Below are 21,431 nucleotides of genomic sequence, written 5' to 3' on the forward strand. Positions count from 1 at the left end.
AAATGCATTTCAAGTTCTATTTAGATCACTGTAAGGTAAAATTGATTGTTTTTTCTTTTTGGCGAAAGCTGCAACAAGGTCAAGGATGTAAGGTGTCCATTTGGGAGGGTAAATGTTCTGGCGAATGAGCAGAAGAGAGAGGGAGAGGTGTAATTAAAAATGAATTATGATGTTTTAATGTTTTACTTTTTCAAAGAATCTTCTCAGCATATTTTCCCCCAAGTACAATACAGTGAGGATGAACTGCGATCGATTCATATCACCGCGTATGGAGCAACAGGTACTGTTACCCCCAGAAGGCAGGACCTGTGGATAGGACTGAGTATGCAGGTCTCTATCACCAGGGCAACCACAGGTACGCACTGACATCACCAGGGTACCCACAGGTACGCACTGACATCACCAGGGTACCCACAGGTACACACTGACATCACCAGGGTACCCACAGGTACACATTGACATCACCAGGGTACCCACAGGTACACACTGACATCACCAGGGTACCCACAGGTACACACTGCCATCACCAGGGTACCCACAGGTACACACTGCCATCACCAGGGTACCCACAGGTACGCAATGACATCACCAGGGCAACCGTGGGTACAGCTGGGGCCAAAAGTTTGCATACACCTAGGCTAAAGATATTCAAACTTATGAAAAAAAGTTTTTCACAACTCCACACATTTCATGTTACCATACATACCTTTTGGCAAGTCAATTAGGGCATCTACTTCACATCAGAGGTCATTTTAAAACAATCGATTGGAGACAGATTTATTTCAGCTTTAATTCACAAATTAATTTGCTTTAATTAGATACTCTAATTGACTTAACACAGGAAAAGCATGGTAACATGAAATGTGTGGAGTCGTGAAAAATTGAGTTTGAATGTCTATGTAAACTTTTGGCCTCAACACTGACATCACCAGAGCAACCGCAGGTACACACTGCCATCACCAGGGCAACCGCAGGTACACAGACATCACCAGGGTACCCACAGGTACACACTGACATCACCAGGGTAACCATAGGTACACACTGACATCACCAGGGTAACCATAGGTACACACTGACATCACCAGGGTAACCCATAGGTACACACTGACATCACCAGGGTAACCCATAGGTACACACTGACATCACCAGGGTAACCATAGGTACACACTGACATCACCAGGGTAACCCATAGGTACACACTGACATCACCAGGGTACCCACAGGTACACACTGACATCACCAGGGTAACCATAGGTACACTGACATCACCTGTGCCTCGGTGGACTGTCCCTGCCAGGTGAGACCACCTGCTGCAGCCCCGCAGGGTCACACCTGTGCACAGGGGAACTGGAGAAGTGGGGGACACCTCAACACTACCGTCCTGTCATCCAATCCCCTGCCACTCACTCCGCAGCTACGCACAGCTTTGGGCCTTAATCAGGATCCTGTGATATTCAGGATGCTGGGTCACATGATCCATCCCAAAACATGTTGCCAGCATAGCAGCCAGAGCCGTGGACCAGATTCTGCTTCACAAGCCTGGCTGCTGTTTAATCAGTGCTGTAGCACATACTACCTTCCCAGCAGCCTCAGCAATTCATTACTACAAACATCTAGCTGCACACACTTTGAATTACATGATCATGCACTGGTCATATTCTACTGTTATGAAATGTATAACCAAAAAATATAATCATTCATGTTACACTCATAGCAGTGACTCTGCAAAAAAAGAAAAAAGAAAAAAAAAAGCCTTTTTTCAGCCCCTCTACACTCTGCCTGCTAGCTAGCTACGCCTCTCAAAACTACACAAAGATCTGTGTCGCCATTTCATTGCATCAAATTTCCTGTAACATGAAAATACCACTAGTGCGCCACGGATTCGTGTTTCTTCCCTTATTTAACCGCAATTTAGAGCAATATGTTTACAAAATATAATAAAAACTGCACAGCAGCATATTTGTGAAGAAATGGACTGCAATATTCGAAAGAGACCATTTCTATATTTGCCCATTTTAGGATATTTTGCTAAATCCTTACAATATCTTTGATTGCAGTTACTTTAAATATATATTTTCCAATTGGATAACTGAACCCTTATATTAGAAATTCTCATTTAGTTCATTGATTATTATATATGCATGTATAGTGTGTAAATGATATGTTGAAACACGCAGTGTGGGGGGGCTTCACATTTAACCTTCTGGACTGAGCAGCTGCAAAAGTGGCAGCAGTATTCTTCCACCTGCCATGTACATCAGGTTTCTCATTGTACGGGTATCAATAAAGTGCTTAATCAAACTAGGACTGCTTTAATTTTCATACCTAACTTCCCTCACTGTAAATACCAAGTAATTGAACAAACGCATTTTAGGGCAAGTAGTTTTCTTTCTTATATCATATTACATAATATTATATCATAGGGTTAGTAGTTTTCTTACTTGTATTGCATTGATTGTCCAGCTAAATTTGCATAGCAGCCCATAAAAATGATTTTTTGTAGGAGTATGATGCTATATTATACATAATCCTTACAGGTCCTAGGGGATCTAGAACTTCCCAAACTCATACAACATGTTCAATCCATACCCAAAATTAACATGGTATTTCTCACCAGAGCAACACATGTGATCAGGGCCCAAGTTCTTGGTGTCAGAATGCAAGTGCTGTTCTAGGGTGTGTTTTTTCATTTTAGCTGATTGGATGAGGATTACCCAATAGGATTTGGATGAAATGCTCCTGCTCTGAGCTTTATGAATGCAGGCCTTGATGCACTTACCTGGGCTGCTGCACTACTGAGTTCCTCTCCAGCATCCCTGGCTGGCAGCAGAGAGTCATCACACACCTTCACTTACCCGAACCCGCCCCTGCAGAGGGGCTCAGGCTGTGCCCGTTACAGGTCAGGTGGGACGTCCAGGGAGGGGGGGGGTACCAGTGGATCCCCGAGTCAACAGACCTCCAAGTCGATGCAACCTGTGGCCCCAGGACAGTGGGGCTTAAAGGCTTCTTGGCTGGATCACTTATTTGCACAAATAATCATCAAACATTCCGGGTCCGTGCACAGGATAGCAGCGGCCAGCCGACTACTGCAGGAGAAAACGTCTTTTTTTGGTCCATATATTTTTTTAAAAATTTCCTTTTTCTTTTTTTTTTTTAAACATCAGGAACACCAGTGAAATGACAGGCAGACGGACTTCTGGGGTGCAAAGACAGGCAGTTTTTTGCAGACTTCTGGAAAACTGTGGCCTGAAAAAAAAACGTTGTGTGCACTTCCTGGATCTTCAGTCAGAAGGGCAGCTCAAGGTGGGTCTGGAGCAAGAAAACAAAATTGAACACGTACCCCCAAACCGGTACCCCACATGCGGGGAGTGATGGGGGATCCTTTTCTTCTCGTTCCAGCTTCAGAATGGGAACAAAAACGCAAACCGTATCAGAACTGGTGGAAATACAAACCAAAGGGAAGACAAATCAGTGCCCCCAGAGAAGCAGAGCGGGATGTTTGGCTTGGTCTTGCGTGTGGCAGACAGGTGCTCCAAGGGCGGGGGGGGGTGGGGTTGTGCAAGCAGGGCTTTGGGGGAGAGGGGAGAGGGTTTTGGGGTGGCATGTGTGGTAACTCAGCACAACTCCTAGTGTGTGAAGGGAGGAATCTGAGGTTGCAGAACACCCCACATGGGACGACTCGAACCTGAGCCATGGGGATGGCGCCAGGCAGTCCCCCCGATACGCGGACACACTTCCTGTCCTGGTCAGAAGAGGCAGCGGCAGCCTGTCGTCGCTCGGCAACCCCACTCGCCCAGCTCCTCCCTTTCCGTTTCCAGTGAAGGCCAGAATCGGTGAGGAAAGGTGGGGCGGAGCCATAATTCAGTGAACCAATGAGGATCTCTTCACAAAAGAGGAGCAAGGACACTGATGATGGACACTGAAATAAAAGCGCTCTCCCTCCGTCTCGCTCTTCTCCTTCCTGGCACACAAAACGTGCGTTTTTCTTTCACCATCAGAAGCGAAGCAATGATTCCATCGCAACACAAGAAACGTCACAACAGCTGCCTTCAAACTCACTTCCGAAGCGGAAACATTTTTTTTTCTCCCCTCAAAAGACACAATTTATTGATACGGGGACAGATTCAGAAGTGCGTGTGCACTTTCCTCTGTGAATACAAACAGCCATGTGTGAGCTGTGTGCAATGATGGCTTTCCTTCTTCCCCCGGAAAGCCGGTGTGTGTACAGGCACAAAGCAGGAAAGGTCATGTTTCCACTCAAAACCTGGGAACTGGCATCACGACTGCGCTACACAACAGTCAAAGCTTCCCTTTCGGTGCAAACGCACGGCGAACGGAAAGCTTTTCCCCCTTTGCGGCGGAAAGGATCCTTTGCGGGTGTGCACGAGCGCTTGGTATCCGACGGCAACGCGTCCCCGTGCGTGCACTGGCGCGGTTCTCCAGTCCCGTGCCACCGACGTGAGCGAGCGGAGGCGTCCATGGAAGAGTACATACATGCCATTTCAAATGGCAGACAAATAAACCCATTCTTAAAGAAAACATCAATACACAAAAAGCAAATACATCAAATAAAACCGCACGACTTTAAAGTCATTTTAAAAGAAGCGTATAGCGTATATCTATGTTATGGGAAGTGGCACCATTGACACAATGCTAATCAGCTCCATGACTGAGCTTAATGAGTTTGTGCTGAATCTCGCTCTTCTGGCAAAAGAACTGCAGACTAGGTGCATTCTAACACGGTTTCAGTTTTACATTATCTCTGAAACCCCGAGCGACAAACCCTTTCTTTTTCAGATGGCTAATCCGTTACCACGATGACCCATTCTTTGCATGTGAAGGTTAACCAGTCCTGCGATACGATGTAAGAAAGCAAGATTCACTGCAAGGGTACTGAAACTGAAGAGAAACCATTTACAGTTCTCATCATGATTTCTAATCGAAAATGTTCAAGTACCGTCATATATACTAACAAGAACTCTTAGGTATACTGGTATGGCTTTAAATGGACGATCTTCAGTAAATGCTGATATAAAATAAACCAAATGTAAAACTGACAATGACACTGTATGCACTTTAAGCGACTGTCAGCTTTGTGTACTCCTTAAAAGTCAAGTCACTGACCCTCTGTGGCTCATTTCATTAACTACAAATTCACTTGTTTCAGTTATGGCTCAGTTTAACCCAACTGCAGCAAGCTCTTTAAATGTAATCCTTGCTCATTTGCTTGCGTTAGAATTTTGCTGCTCTTACGTTTGTGTGACACGGTAACTTGTTAAATAAACCCAATGGTCAGAGTTCAGGACAGCAGTGAGGTTAGACTGAGCATGAGCCTCTGTAAAAAAATTCCCTTCAGAACCAGTTCCCTTCAGAAATGAGAAGCCAGGATCAGACTGGACTGTACTGTACGGACTCTTATTAAGCTGCAAGCTTTACTGCTATTAACAGGGTTTTTCTTCTCCGTGAAATACTAACTGATCTGTAATCAGACATTAATGTATGAGAATCCATAACACCCCTGTCCTCTTACGAGATGTTCAAAAACAGGAAATATTTCACCAACAGATATACAGCAACACTTTGACACACCGACGGAGGCAGGGTGTAAAATCCAAAGCTTTAGTATTCAGCATTAGAGTACAGTGAAAATAAATTTAAACCAACAAATTAAAAAGGACGGCAAATAATACATTTAAAATGAAGACTGAAATTAATCGGCATTGGTAAATGAATATTAATCGCTTACGAAACCATGATTATTCCATAATTCAGCACCCTGCTTAAATATAAAGCAACTGTATTATGTTGAGTCCATGGGGTACTTTTGGTCGTCATTTTGAATTAATTTGTTGTTTATGGTTTTAAGACAGTTTTGCATTTCAGCTGGCATCACAATAAAACCCTACAGGAACACTTTGCTTATCAATTTCTTTTTTAACACTTTCTTGTACAAGGTCCAAATACTATCGGGTCATCACAGTCAAAAGACCAGGGTCATGCAATGGCAAACGGCACTTTCGACCTCTTCATTGCCATAGTAACTGAGTAGCTCGGTTGGCTTACTGTATATCATTTTTTTAAACCAATGTTTTACCACAAAACAGAATATCAGCGAATTCCTCTCAAACACGGGTTCAGTCTGCACGTTGTACATAAACAACTTAACCTTATTCACCTTCTATCTCCATACTACTGGTGCCAAGCCCAAAAAAATAAAATAAATAATAATAAAAAATAAAATAAAAACATCTATGAGGACTAAAGAAAGAGACAGGGATCATTTTGTATCCCTCATCCTTAACAGTTAAATGGAGTGGCCTTCTATTTATGGGATGTTTTTAAATAATTTACCCGAACGGCTTAAATTTAACGTTATCCTTGCAGTTGAATGAGTTACAATACTAGAGGCTCCCGAAAGCAGGTGTGTCACACAGCTACATGAGCCTTGAACAAATTTAAACGATGCATTAATTCAGATTTATTTCAACAGAGCCTTCAAAATGTGAGCGTCCAAATACCAGTAACAAAATTCTCTATTGTCAAATGTGCAATTAAATATCCATGATAAATTCTGAAGGTGTGATAGGAAAAAAAAACATAATATTCATAATAACTTGGATTCATAAATCATCTCAGATTAGGAGTACTGATCAGCAATAGCTTTTGCTTTTTAGCTCATAATGGTTAGAATACAGAAAGAGGAATCCTGACCTGCACCCCTACTTTATGAATACAGGTCCCGGGTTTTAGGGGGATGTCCCCCTAAAAATGTTATTTATTCTGTGAAAAAAACCTCTCTGTTGAAAAATAAAGGGGATGTTTCCTATGAATGTAAGAACGGACAACAGAAATAAAAGCTGGGTTTGAGCTTTTTTCTTTTTTTCTTTACAGTATTAAAAAGCTTGTGTTCTTGCAGGGAAAATGCTGAATGAAACTTTGTGAAGTCAATTATCAAACGCTACAGTTTAATCACATTCATTACGGCCCGCCAGAAATGTATGTTTTAAGGTGTCTGAAGAGGCATCCTTCCCCCCCCCCCCCCATTAACATTCTGAAGGCAGAATTTTAAAATAGTTCTTACCATTCTCGGTCAGTTAACAAGAAAATAACGGTGAAAATCTACGGAACTGGTCTGCGGCTCTATCCAGTACAGTGGTTTAATGCAAAAACATCATTTAAAGCTGGCTCCACCTTATTTTTCTTTCTACAAGCTCACTGACAAGACACTGTCCAAAGAGGAGTACCACAAGGATTATGGGATAAGCAATCTGCAATCGGGCAAACACAGATACTACCTGCCTGAAGAAACTGAAGAAAACTGAGATAAGGTGACAGGGCTCACAAACATCACCTGTAAATCTGAAAATTATGTTCAAAGATGTAGAGACAGAAAACCTTAAGTCTTAGTCTTAGTGCTTATGTATGAACATCAACACCAAGATCAAAAAAGATTATTGTTTTCATTTAAATGTAGCAAGTCTAATGGTTTGTGACAGTGATTCTACTTTGTAGTTTTTAAGAACAAATTAACCTTTGGAAATGTGCTACTACTGGCTGTATTATCAATTAAATTATAAATTATCATCATTTAAATTACTGGGTAACTTCAGTCCAAACGGGGTGAACTAAGTATTTCATATTTTAATTATACGGTTTTAAGATTCTCAATTACACTATGTGGTCCACTAACAGACTATGTTACCATGCATGACACTGACCCTTTAAATTGCAGAACCAGTTCACTGTTTCCCAATTAACTACATTCACACGTCACTTATGCGCTCCAACAAGAATATGGATTCTGTCGGGCAAAAGAAAACTGTGTAGGCCCTTCCCTCCCTGCTAAGATTGCTCTATCCCATAACGCAGAACGGTGCAGTGTTACTGACACATTACAGGCCAACGGCTGCACTTTTCGTGCAGGGTACAGGCGGCGCGCCGCTACGACGCTCCGCGCACGATGATCATCACCAGGTAGTCCTCCTCGGTTTTGGCCAGCGCCCGGGAGGAGGAATCCAGGAACTGCTGGGAGAAGTGGCAGGGCGGGAAGGCGTGCAGGACGCCGGCGCCGTCCTTGTCTCTGGCGCCCCCCACTGGCAGGCTGATGACGCCGGCCGCCTGCTTCTGCTTCAGGTAGGAGACCAGGTTGCGCAGCGGGCGCTGGGTGGAGCTGGCCGGGTCCGAGGCCGGGGGCTCGTCCGGGCCGCCCGGCACCGCCAGGAGCACCGAGTAGCCGCCGGGCCCCGCGGCCTTGATGCGGCGCGTCACCTCGTCCAGTTTGGGCTGGTCCAGACGCAGCCGCTGGGTGATCTTCAGCTGGCCCACCGGCGCTCGCGCCGACGCGTCCTGCAGCAGGCCCGTGGCCACGCCCACGTCGCCCTCCAGCAGGTGCATGCAGGTGGGGAAGCTGCTGTTCTTCAGCAGCAGCATGCCCTGCCAGGCCAGGCCCAGCTTCTGGCCGCCGCCGTCCTGCTTGGGCCCCTGGGGGCCCCTGGCGGAGCTGGGGGGGTCCGACAGGCGCTCCTTTTTGGCAGGGCCCTTCCCGGCCTCGCCTCCGGTCCTGCGCTTGCGCTCCACCCCCGCGGCTCCGCCCCCTGACTCCGCCCCTTGAAGCGTCTTGAGGTGCTTGTCGGCGGGGGTGCGCTCGGGGGGGTCACGGGAGGGCGGGGACGGGCGGTCGAGGCGGGGGGGTCGCTCAGAGTCGCTGAACCGGCCGCTGCTGCCCCCGGGGGAACGGTCGGGGGAGGGGCAGTGGCGGCGGCGGACCACGCGGTCGCCGCCGTCCGGGGAGCGGTCCGGCAGGCGCCCGTCCTCCGCGGGGCGGCGCTTCCGGGCGGGGTCGCGGCTCTGCAGCTCCCGCTCCAGCGACCAGGCCTCCCGCGGCCGCCGCTCCAGGTGCTCCAGCGCCTCGAAGGCGGCCGGGCGCACGCGCTCCCGCACCGCGGGCGCCGCCCACTCCGCCCCGGGGAACAGCTCCCGCTCCCGGAAGTGCAAGGGGGGCGGAGGGCTCCTCTCCCGAACCCGCAGCGCCTCCGGGGTGGCCCGGTGGACGAACGACTCGGCCACGATGTCGTAGTGGGGGAGGGGCAGCGGCTGGAGGAACGGCTGCTGGTAGCGGTGCTCGGTGTCGGCGAAGTCCACCCTGAGCCGGCGCTCGGGGCCCCCCAGGGGGAAGCCCCGCATGTGGGTGCAGGCCGCCTGCGCCGCGTCCAGGCTCTCGTACTGGATGTAGGCCCAGGTGTCGCCCTTCCTGTAGTCAATAGTCCTGATGGTGCCAAAGCGGTCAAACTCGCGCGCCAACGCCGCCAGAGGCACCCACGGGCCCAGCCCCCCCACCCACAACCGGGTGGTGGGCGTGGCCTTGCCGTAGCCGATCTTGATGGGGTTGCGGCCCACCACCTTGCCGGACATGCTCAGCTTGGCTCTGTGCGCCATGTCCAAATTCTCATACTTCAGAAAGCCGTAAGTGCTGCTTTGGCCCCTGCTGGGCCGCTTGATGTCCACCTCGGTGATCACGCCAAACCTGTCGAACGCCCTCCGCAAATCGTTCTCCGTGATTGTGATGTCCAGGTTGCCCAGAAACAGCGTTCTATTGGCCCTCTGGTCGTCTTCTGGAGAAATAAACTCTTCTTCGCGGAAAGCAGCAGCAGCAGCACGTTCAGCAATGAAGGCGGGGCGCGCACGGGCCTCGAAGAAAGCGTATTCCCGTTCCCTCTCCAGGTCGCGGGGAAGGGGGGGCGGCGGGGGAGGGGGGAGGCGGCCCAACGCTAATTGCTGCAGCCGGTAGTCTCTGTACCCCAAGCCTGTAGGAGACAGCGGTCTCTGGGTATGCAAATGTCTGTGCCCCGCAACAGCTGCATAGGGGTCTTTCTCAATGGGCGAGCGACTCCTCCTCCGGTTCATGTACACAGCTTCGATTTTTAGCGGCCGGTCGTAGAGCACTAACCTTCCGCGCGCGTGCTTGGCCGCTCGCGCATCTTCTGGCCGTCTGAAGTTAACGAATGCCACCCTCTCGTCATTAATCCGACTTATTTTTACACTCACGTCCCCGAATTTCTTAAACTCGTGAAATAGTCCATCCTCAATTTCCTCGTCGCTGAGCTGTGAGCCCAATTCGCTAATTTTAAGAGTCTTGTACTCACTCTCGTTATTGGGAAGCGGAGGTCGTGGCTCTGCGCGTGAGTTGGTCCGCGCAGCTGTCTCGAGTACCAGGCTGGGGTTGTGGTTCTTGCTGCTGGAACTCGCAGCAGGACTGGTGTAGCTGTGGTTGCCCCCAGTCCGGCTAGAAGCGTGTGCATCAAAATCCCGACTCTCTCTCTTTTCGCCGAGTAAACTTCTCCTGGCCGAACCCCCTTCACTTTTCGCCGAGCTGTTCCCGTTATTGCTGCCTCCAGAAGCAGAAAGAGCCCCCATTTTCTTGCTGGGTGGATGGTTCCCTCCCCTGTCTCGGATCTCATCCAAGGCCCGTGAACGCTTTTTAACCGGCGACCGTTCCTTCCCTTTCATCTTACACGGTCCGCCTACGCCGGCCACTACAGACACAAAAACAAAAAAAAACTATGTACACTACGGGCAAATATTTTCTTAATTTATCTGAGCGAATACTGCAAATAAACAAGCTTTTCAGTCAGAGCCGCTTCCCAAAACGACCTCAACCGCCATTTTGAAAAGATAAATGCGTTAAATCCCACCCTGATGTTACGACTGGTCGTACTAACAGAGTAAAGAGAAAGGGATTGGCTTCTCAAAATGTCAATCTTTTTACCCCCAGGTAGCGACTCCATTTTGGCTCTCAGACTTAACTTCGGACATTATATTGCGACATTGCTCAAAATGGGGAGTTTCCTCTTTCACTTTCTTAATTTTAAGCGTTCTTCAGCCAATAAATAAATAAATGGTTACTTTCATAGTACTACATACATAGTTCGTTGCAATTTATTTTTCTAAAATGATCCTTTTGTTATATAGATTGTTCACGTAATGTGAAAAATACAGAAAACCAGGAAAAGCTATTTCAGACAGGCGTGGCTCAAGTCATAGACTAATCTCAATTCTTGACGTATAATGCCATTGCACAACACGTCCAAAGCGAATAAATACCAAAATGCAAAAATCACCCCCAAGTCTTATGTAGCTTACTGCAACTAACTGGGAAAACCACAGCTGTTGGGTACAATTCCCTGCCTGATATTTTTCATAGAACAACTTTGACTTCACCCTAATGACTTGGCACCAGTCCAGGTATTACCTAAACGTATTCAATTGTGTAAGTAATTCTGGAGAAGACGTAGGCTACTGCTTAAATTACACTTGTTATGTCGGTTGTCATATAGATCCTTGTGCTGAGAAGCGAATGTTGTCAGATTGTCCGCCATTGTTCAAAAAGTTCCGACGTCACACACACAAAAAAGAAAAAGAATCTCATTGGTCAACAGGCATTTGCATGTGAAATAAAGCAAACTCAAACCACACTCGAATGAAACAATGACGGTTTATCCCTACACGAAACTGCGAATTTCGGAGCGCGAGTAATCATAGAGTTAACAGTGTATCATACTATTTTCATAACGTAGCCTACAAAAAAGACTTGTGAGCTAAGGCCTTAACCCTATGTTAACCGTAACCATATTTCTACCACTTGAAGTATAAATAGCCTAGGCATAAATTATTTTTCTAGCTAGATGAACGAAAAATAATTTAATCATCAATTCAGTCAGAGAAATGCAAGGAATGTGTTTGGTCATTTGTCATGAATAAAGACTTTCACTGAAAAGTAGCAAAACACACCAGGCTATGTATTACGTAGTGTTATGTTCCAAAAGTGCAAATAATTTGGGGCTTCCAAAATAATTTATTTTATTTATTGCTTCCTAATGTATGTGCGGAATTCTTTCGTTAATTTCCATCCAAATCTACCAAGATGTTTTCATATAATATATATATATTTTTAAATAATGTAAACAAAAAATGTATTCCTCTTTGTTGATTATTAGTTTATTTTCGTCTTTTTATTCTTTGTTTTTCATGGTTTTGTTCCATGGTTTTTGATGTAGATATTTATTTGTTTTTCTTCCCATTAATCTCTTGAAATGTGGTGCCAAAATTGGATTTAAAATACCAAAAATTAAATTTTTGTTAATTTTCTTGAACTTTTTACCTTTAAAAAGTTTTTTTTAAACTATTTTTCTTTGAATCCTTTGGATTACTTTAATTTTCCTTCTTTGTCGTTCCTTTTCACTCTTATTTTTGTTTATTTTTTAAATCAATTTTTCATTCTGTTACTCTTTTCTTTTCTTTTCTTTTCATTGATTTAATTTTCATTCATTTTTGCTCCTTTGTATTGCTTGATTTCTTCTAATCATTTTTATTCTTTTTTTCATTCCTTATTCATTTTTTTGTAATAGAAACATTGTGCACCCTGGAAATTGAATCTAGCAAACTGTATCACAGTTCCAATTGCAATTCAAAGCCTGGGGAATCATAGCTTGACTCCAGTGTTTTGTGGTTGTGGTTCGACTCCCAGAATTTGAATCATGGTGTTGATTGTCAAAGTCAAGGCAGTTGGAACCCTGAATTGCATTGTGGGATTCTATTAGATTTCCAGGATTCAGGAGTTCTTATAATTAGTTGTATAATTCAGTCCCAGGAATAAAGTTGCAATTTGAATTTCTAATTAAATTAATTTTTTCATTCGTCCTTATTCATGTTTCATTGTTTTTTTTTAAATTTTTCATACTGGTCTTTATTTTGCTTTTTGGATATTTTCTCTCCTTTTTCATTCCCAGATGAATCCCAAATAAAAACATTCCAAATTCAGAAGCAATAATAGTCCAAAATAAAATAAAATGATGCATTTCCCCCATATTTCTTTTTAATTTCTTATTTGTTTTACATTCTTTTATGTATTGAAATATCCTGAACCCTGGCAAGTGAATTGAACCCCACACGTTCATCTGTGATTCAAACAACCTTAATTCAGTTTGATTCCAGGGGTTCAGGATTTTTTCATAATTCATGCTTATGAAGGCAAAATAAATAAAATAACGATGTCAAATCCCAACAATCAAAGATTTTTCTTAATTTTCATTTACTATTTTGTTTTTTGCTTGTTTTCATTTCTTCTTGTTCCTTTTCATTCTTTGACATTCATTTCCCCTCTTATTTTAACGTTTTGTTATTTTTAGATCTGTTCTTCCTTTTTGTTCTTTTTAATTCATTTTCCATCCGATTTTGTTCCTTATTTTTTTGGTGTCTTTTTCTTTATTTTTCTTCATCATTTTTTCATTTTGTTCTGATTCATTCCATTTCATTCCTTTTATCTTAATTTTTGTTTATTTTGTTTCTTCATCAATTTTGAATTACATTTATTTTTTGTTCCTCTGTCATTTATTTTTGCAGATTTTCTCCTTGTTTTTATTTTTCATTTAATTTCTTTTCATTCCCTTTTCTATTTTGTTGTGTTAGTAGTCTACAGTCAGTTTACAGTCAGGATTAGGGTACAGTTAGGGTTAGGGTTAGGGTTAGGTTTAGGTTTACAGTCAGGATTAGGGTACAGTTAGGGCTAGAGTTAGGGTTAGGTTTAGGTTTACAGTCAGGATTAGGGTACAGTTAGGGTTAGGGTTAGGTTTAGGTTTACAGTCAGGATTAGGGTACAGTTAGGGTTAGGTTTAGGTTTACAGTCAGGATTAGGGTACAGTTAGGGTTAGGCTTAGGTTTACAGTCAGGATTAGGGTACAGTTAGGATTAGGGTTAGGTTTAGGTTTACAGTCAGGATTAGGGTACAGTTAGGGCTAGAGTTAGGGTTAGGTTTAAGTTTACAATCAGGATTAGGGTACAGTTAGGGCTAGAGTTAGGGTTAGGTTTAGGTTTACAGTCAGGATTAGGGTACAGTTAGGGTTAGGGTTAGGTTTAAGTTTACAATCAGGATTAGGGTACAGTTAGGGCTAGAGTTAGGGTTAGGTTTAGGTTTACAGTCAGGATTAGGGTACAGTTAGGGTTAGGGTTATAAGCACTGAACTGAGCGCAACGAGAAGCTGCAGTGAGGAAGATAGAGAAGCTGCATTCTTCTCGAGCTGTAAGAAGTAGAGAATATTCCAGAAGCTTTTTGACAAACATCACGTCTGAAACTCTAGGGGAGCCATTATCATGTCAAAAAGAATGAGGGCTGTACCCTGGGGATGTCAGTTCAGGTCATCACTACTGTTCTGCGTCAAGCTAAAGTTAAAAACCATACTCAGGGATTAAGGAAAATTAAGATACAGAGGAATCAGACACCTCTTCAGAAGTTCATACTTGTCTCAGCCTTTAGAAAGAATAAACATTTAAGTTTTATAATTAAAAGTCTAAACCTCACCCTAATTGTAACCCTGACCCTAAGTGTATTACTCATTTTGAAAACAGTATTTCACATAAAAAATATGAAAATATATATGACTATAAAATATCAATGAAAAAAATGCATTGTTTTTTTCATAAAAAGTTGAAAAATATTACATATATATATATATTTATGTTTACATATTAGGCATTATTGTTATAAGAATGTAATAATAATGTAAATAACATAATTACAGAAATCAAAACAGATTGAAAATAAGGTAAGATGTCAAAGTGGAAATAACAGAAAACCTAAGGAAAAGAGGAAGGCATAGAAAGAGAGAATAACTTGTGTTGTATCTGCATACTCAGTGTTCTTAACAAATATTTAAGTTCTGACTGAAAAATCTATTTGTTTTTGCAGCATGTTCCAAGACCAGGGTGCATTATAACTCAAAGCCATCTTTCCAAATTTAGAAAAATGACTCACTTTAAAAAGCATATTAGAAGTGATTTTTATTACTCTTATTTTTTAGTATTTAAAAAATATATATTAGTATTATAATTATTATTATTACTAGCAGCTTTTACTGCAAGCCTCACCTATTTCAAATATATGAACAGGAGAAGGGAATGTGCTTTTCATAGACATGAGCAAGAAGCAACTCTGTGAAACAGCAGTTTGAAATGCGTTCTAACTGCCCAGTAATGTGATTGTAAAATATGCCATCACTCATCAGAAGACCAGCTGGATTTCACTTCATAAAGCTGATGTTTTGTATTCTGACCACAAGATGGCAAAAGTACTATGTTTTCAAATCTATCCCAAGACTTCCTAATAATAGATGGCCATGAACTACAAATATATTAATAGTTGTTTTCCCTTCAAATAACTGTAAATGAATTAACTTTTAAAATTCTAATTAAGGGACGTGAATTCAGACAAATTCACATTTTATAGATGGCGACAGTTGTGGGAAAGTAACCAATAATATTTAACCTGCTAGCATACCTATTATCCTGTAGATAACCTTCAGAGCAAATTCCTAAATTCCTAACCTAAAAATACAAGCTATTTTTGTGGCAAGTTTCAGATATTGCCTTTGGAATTACGGCTGTGATCAGTGTATGACGTGAGCCTTTTCTAGTGTCTGCCTACTCCAAGGAGGCGGAAGTGTCACCAGCTGCACTTTGATCCACTTTGACTGTTGATCTTGGAAACCAGGAGCGGCAGCCATTATGGCTCTTATTATGGGACTAGTGTGATCTGTAAGAGTGTCTGAGTGAAAACATGCCTTGAATGCAGATAACTGAATATATCAGCTGAACACAGCAATTAATTTAGCTAATTAATCAAAGGGAAAGAGCATCGCAGACCCATTAAAACCATAAATCACTCTATAATCAGCTTAACAGAGTAGCCTAGGCTATGTCTTTTGATAATGATTCATGTTAACTAGCCAATAACTTATCCTCAATAATGTCTAAAAACTGTTATGAGACATAGTGGAGACTGAACCCGGTCACCCAGCCAGTATTCCATCTGCACGGCATTGATCTTTCCCAGACTGAAGTCTGAGTCTCCGGGCAGCTTGGCTGCTCCTAATGGGCTCTTTGTGCTGGTGTGTTTTCAGGTTAATGAGGTACCGTAAGCACCTGTGGTTTCACATTGAGACTCGGGGAGAGGTCTGGTCGCTTACCTTAATGTAAGCCACTCCTTGCTGTTTAAAAACAGCAGAATTTCACTATCAGAAAATGGCTAAATTAACTCCCACTGGCCTGTGTGATTTACGGGGATAACGGTATCCAACGGTCCTACTTCACAGTCCCTAACCTTGAAAGGGCTTCAGGGCCTTTTTCACTCACATTTAAAAACCAACCGGAGCTCTCTTTGTATTTTTGCCATGGTCCTAGAATCTTTATTGTACCCTAAACATATTTGGTAAAATAATAATTTATGTGACAAGTTATATTTAAGTTTATGTTTAGGAAATGGTCTCGCATAGATAGCTAGGAGAAGTGTTTGTATAACTCTGTTACGGACTACACCATATTATACTGCTGAAAATACCAAATGAACAGAGTTCAGAAATCTTCCCTGGGATAATGTGTAACTTGAGGGCTCACATCCAGAATTTATCCATGTCCTGCAGAATTCCACAAACTGTCTCCACAGAGATTTTCTGAGGGATTAAAAAAAACATATCTCATTCATTTAATCTGGTATTTAATCAGTGGGTCTGTTTAGTTGAAGAGAACGGCGCTCTGGTCTCCAAGGGTCTGTGCAGGAATTCAGGGCTGGTGGGGTGGGGGGTGGGGGGTGGAAAGTGTTTCTGATTGGCCAGGTCCGCTCTCTATTGAAACCACATGTCAGTTTCATATGAAACGCGGCGCAGACCGGGAGACTGGCAGGCTAATGCTTTCCAGCAAAGCGCTCGCGCTAAACGCACCGCGGAGGGGAAGGGGGAGCGGGTCCACGCCCGGAGCGCTCACTCTCCGCTCAGAGACCCTGGAGAACGAGCAGAATCGAACGGCCCGCCCTCTCGTGATACCGCTTTTTTATTTTTTTTGTAAAAGTCACATCCTATACATTACAAACATTACAGAAAACTGCCCCGTAGGTGCGGGTGTCCTTACTAGGGACATCTGGGCATTGATTCCAGATGGGCCTGTTCATCTGTACCTGCGTAGCTGGCCTGGACTCACGCACTTTTGCCCAGACTTAATGCCTTTAATTTAACACTTATTTCACAATTATTTCTTAAGTTTTAGGGAAAAGGCTCTGCAGTCAAACTGACTGAAAGTGCAACTCCACCTTTAATTACGTAAACAGGGACACTTGGTTGTCTAGCCACATTTGAATTATATACTAAGCAACTCAATCGAGTGACAAACCCTATTACATACTGGCGGGACCAGGGTGTACATTCATTTATATGTTATTTGAAATTTAATGCCTCAAATCTGTTGGAATTTTGAGTTTAATTTTCAGATAAAACTGGAACTAACTTTTGGGATGTATTTAACTGAAATTTACTAGTGTGTGCATGTATCCAGTGACAAGGATTCCAATCTTGTAAGGACCAGTGAACATACAGTAATGCTACTATTCATGCTGTGACTCCATTCCATTATGTAACAACCCAGGGAAGGGTGGTTAAGTCCACAGAGATAATGAATGAGGCACCTGACTGGAGCATGGGCCTCCAGATTGGACCGTGGGCCTCCGGGTTCAGAGAGGCCTTGGCTAATCTGATAGCATTAGCATGATGATGCTGATGTTCACTATGGCATCCGCAGTGATGGCAGGGAATGTCTGCTTCATTCAGACAACACTATATTGTTTCCACCAAAAATGTGACTGTGAATACCTCAGCAAATGTGTCCCTTTTTCTTACCTCTCTTCTACAAAAGCTACAAAAGTATAACTTTTTTATGTCGACAGTTTGTCCTCCTTTTAACACTTTTTTATTTTTAACTATATTTAGACAGGTCATTATTTTAACTCTCAGACTGGGAACTTGTTTGATTTTTACAATCAGTTGTCTCGCTCTTTCCTCAGTACTTTATGCATGAAGGGTAGCCTTGTATTTATAAACATGTTTTACTAGCTTATATGGGCCCTTCACATTAAGTGTGACCACATTATGTTATCAAAGCAATACATTTTTTATATACACAACTTTTGATACAATGAATATAGCAATCACTGAAATTACCAAAAATATTTAGCAGGAACCGCAAAAAAAAGATGTGTAAAAACATTGTCACTGATAGATGGTAATAAAAGGCATTGCATTTGTTTTAAATCCATGTTCAGTTCAGTATTGTATCTCCCAGAACACATATTATCTTACAGTCAGGTAAAAGCATCATAGAGGCCATTTAAGGGGGGAATATGCTCATATAAAACCAGTATGCAAGCAGGACGAGAAAAAAATGTGGTTGTGTGAGAATCTAACTAAAAACTAGAAGAGTGAACTCAGTAGAGTGCAGATCTCCGCCAGGCGTGTCTGTCTGTTTGGAAGCAGTTGTTAAACACTTGCGGCCCCTACCGGCAGGTTAGGAGGAGTGAGGAGGTAGCAATCAATCTATTTCAATGGACAATGATGGAAATTAATTCAAATAAAATACTTGTTGTTGACCGATTTGCAAAATATTCGAGAATTCAGGTCCTTGGCCTGCTGTCAGCATGCACAACAAATATTAGGCTGATCGGCCCAGTAGTATGCGAGATTAGCTGTGGACAGATACACAAACACACGCACAAACACACACACGCGCGTCCAAACGCATAATCCCCTCCAGGCTCCCGCATGGCGGAGATAACAAACAGATTTTTCTTTTTGGAATCACTTACCCTTCAGCTTTCTTTCACTGAACCCGCTCACCTCCGGTCTCTCCGTGTTACCCTCCGTCCACACCACATTCGTATCTATCCGCTGTTAACGTAGCGCGTCTGCCCCTGACAGGGAGGTGAGTCCTGCTGCTCGTAACGTTGTCCCCGACCCCATCGTATGCCTAGGCCAGCCCAGGGCTTTGGGGTTAGCGCAGAAGCGAAGCCCTGTAATTTATTTGCGGAGAGCTGGTCCCTCACAAGGTTGGTGATTTACGCACAACCGGAGGCAGATGTGAGCTGGGTAATGTCGTAGTGTCACTGGCAAGAGCAAAAGAAGTAACAGGAGTGGAAGTTGGTGTAGCAGAAAAGCTAGGACATGTAGCCTGGGGCATGTATCACGAATCTTACCAAGTTAACTGGATAACTGCAGCGAGCAAAACCCAGAACAGGTCTATTTACTACAGTCCAGACTTGTGAGGGTTCTGTGTAGTTATCTAGCCAGGTAACTCAGTAATCCTGTTCCGTGATACATGCCATGATAGAGCTAGCCTATGGTCATGTAGTTAACTGCTCTTTAAGTAGGGCTGCTTTAAATCCCATCACGGTCATTTTTGGCTGGACTGCAACAGTGGTGCCAGCCCTATAAACGTGAATGTCTCTAACTGAGTGAGTGATGAAGTTACACCATTGGTCGGCCGGTTCGGCCCAGCCATATACTAGGTTTTGACCGGGTCTTGTTTAACTGTTGACACAACAAAATGACCATATCAGCAGAGAGAAGCTCTGCACGTCTTTAAACAAATACAAACATGTTGACGCATTAAAATTAGACGAGCTGAGGGAATTAAGATGTGTGGGACGCTGTATGGAACGCAGATCTTACATTAAGGGGAAGGCTACTTCACAATCTCATGAATATAACAATGCGTTAACATGCTCAGGAAATGCCATTCCAATGACACATATAACTGTGATGAGATATATTTCTTTTAAGAGGTTTTGGCGCTACAGATGGTCCATACTTTCTTCACTATAACTCTAGCTGGCGACCGGCTATGCTTCTCATTTGCGTGCTATTGGCTCAGGAGCGCTGCTGGAGGCCATAACTCCAGTATCTGATGCCACAGGCTGACATAAACAAAAACACATTTACCGACACATTTAAAAAAATATTTGAAACTACAAAGGCAAAGTCAATATGATATTTTGGAGGAAAAGCAATACTTTGCATCTTTCTGCCAATGCCTTATTAAAAAAAAAAATCATGAAAAAGATTGTGGAAGACCTCACTGCAACTAATCCTCTGCAGTCCACCTTAGCAAGTTGTGCTGGATAGGATGATTAATATAGAGAAGAGCAAGTACAAGTAAGTGGTAGGGGTGGACGTTTGAAATGATGAATTACCCCAGCCAACCAAATCAACTGACAGAGATCTGATCCCACCAGTAAAATTACGGAAAGCCTTTGACACCAAAGTTACCTTTATGAGTTACCTTCAGAGTACCTGAACATCTGGAAAATGTAATCAACTTTGGACAATCAATGCTAATCGATAATGGAGGATTGTTATCTTTAATTTGTTAATTCTGTGTGATAAATTACACATCTGTATAAGGATTTCTTTCTTTGCTTGCTTGCCTCTCAGAGGTCAAAGGTCACACAGAAAGTGGCCCATGGTGGGCAGGATTTAGCCCCTAGGCTGCTAGTTGAAAAGCCCAGTTCTGCTTTAACCCATATTGCTGATGAGCTACGGTAGTTTATCCCCTAACATGAAGCCCCTCACACCATCATGGGTGGAGACTGAAATTCCTTTCAAACAAACTAAACTGACTTTTGTGAAACTACACAGTTAACTGTGATTTAATTACTAAATAATCTAGAACTAGAGTAATCGTCAAGTTGTGTACAGCAGGAAAACACACAAACAAGCCTAAAACATGCCTGAGAAAAGTGTTGTGCTCTGTAGCTAGAGCACAATTGTAAAATATCATTTAGATGTTTTTGCAGATTTAAAACCTCACAGACTGTTTGAGGATATGGGTGCTGGAAAGCATCTGGAGCCCAGCTACCCGTTCCACAGCCAGTGTATACTTGTACACACACTTTTCTTGCACCAGTGTCAAACATTGTGTGGAGCTGGTGGCTGTGTTATTTATATGACAGAATGCATGCATAGGAAGGGAAGAAGAGGGTTGTTTTGGGGACTTAACTGGGATGACATACCTGTCAAGTAGCTACACCTTGGTGGGGCATGCATGCCCCATATATGTTCAGGGTTTACCACAGAAATGACTACAATGCCCACATACTCTCACCCACAATAACTTATGTGAACACCTCACGTGAACACTCAAAATTGTGAAACAATTGAAGACCAGTGTCAGAGGCTAAAGGCTCTCCCTATTTTATCTAGTTGTTCTCCATTTTGTCCCAGAGATTTATATTTATATTTGTTGGTAAGTGGGTTTATTATTTTCCATGTGGCCCCCAAACTTTGAAAAATGGGGAGGAAATGACCACCTGCAAGTCAACCCCAATCATGGTTCATAAGGCCCAATGTCATGGTTCATAAGGCCCAATTTCTGTACCAGTGTTAGTGGTACCTAATGGCCACTAGATGATTTGGTCCTACCCATGTATTAATGGAATGGTAACATACACACATGCACACTGACATACACACACACGCACACACACACACACACACGCACACACACACACACACACACCCGCACAAACACACATGCACACTGACACAAACACACATGCACACACA

At 43.2% G+C, this 21,431-nt stretch overlaps 1 protein-coding gene across 1 annotated transcript; it reads right to left on the minus strand.

Moving 5' to 3' along the window:
* Positions 1-5,598: 5,598 nt before the first annotated feature.
* On the minus strand, positions 5,599-10,798 carry rbm15 (RNA binding motif protein 15). The gene has a single exon (XM_064299962.1). The coding sequence runs from the start codon at positions 10,504-10,506 to the stop codon at positions 7,942-7,944; it is 2,565 nt and encodes an 854-aa protein (XP_064156032.1). The 5' UTR covers positions 10,507-10,798; the 3' UTR covers positions 5,599-7,941.
* Between the last annotated feature and the right edge of the window lie 10,633 nt (positions 10,799-21,431).

Source organism: Anguilla rostrata, chromosome 11, assembly GCF_018555375.3.
Source record: "Anguilla rostrata isolate EN2019 chromosome 11, ASM1855537v3, whole genome shotgun sequence".
Taxonomy (NCBI): Eukaryota; Metazoa; Chordata; class Actinopteri; order Anguilliformes; family Anguillidae; genus Anguilla; species Anguilla rostrata.

Excerpts from the sequence above, each read along its gene's own strand:
- rbm15 (XM_064299962.1), bottom strand. The coding sequence starts at position 10,506 with ATGAAAGGGAAGGAACGGTCGCCGGTTAAAAAGCGTTCACGGGCCTTG.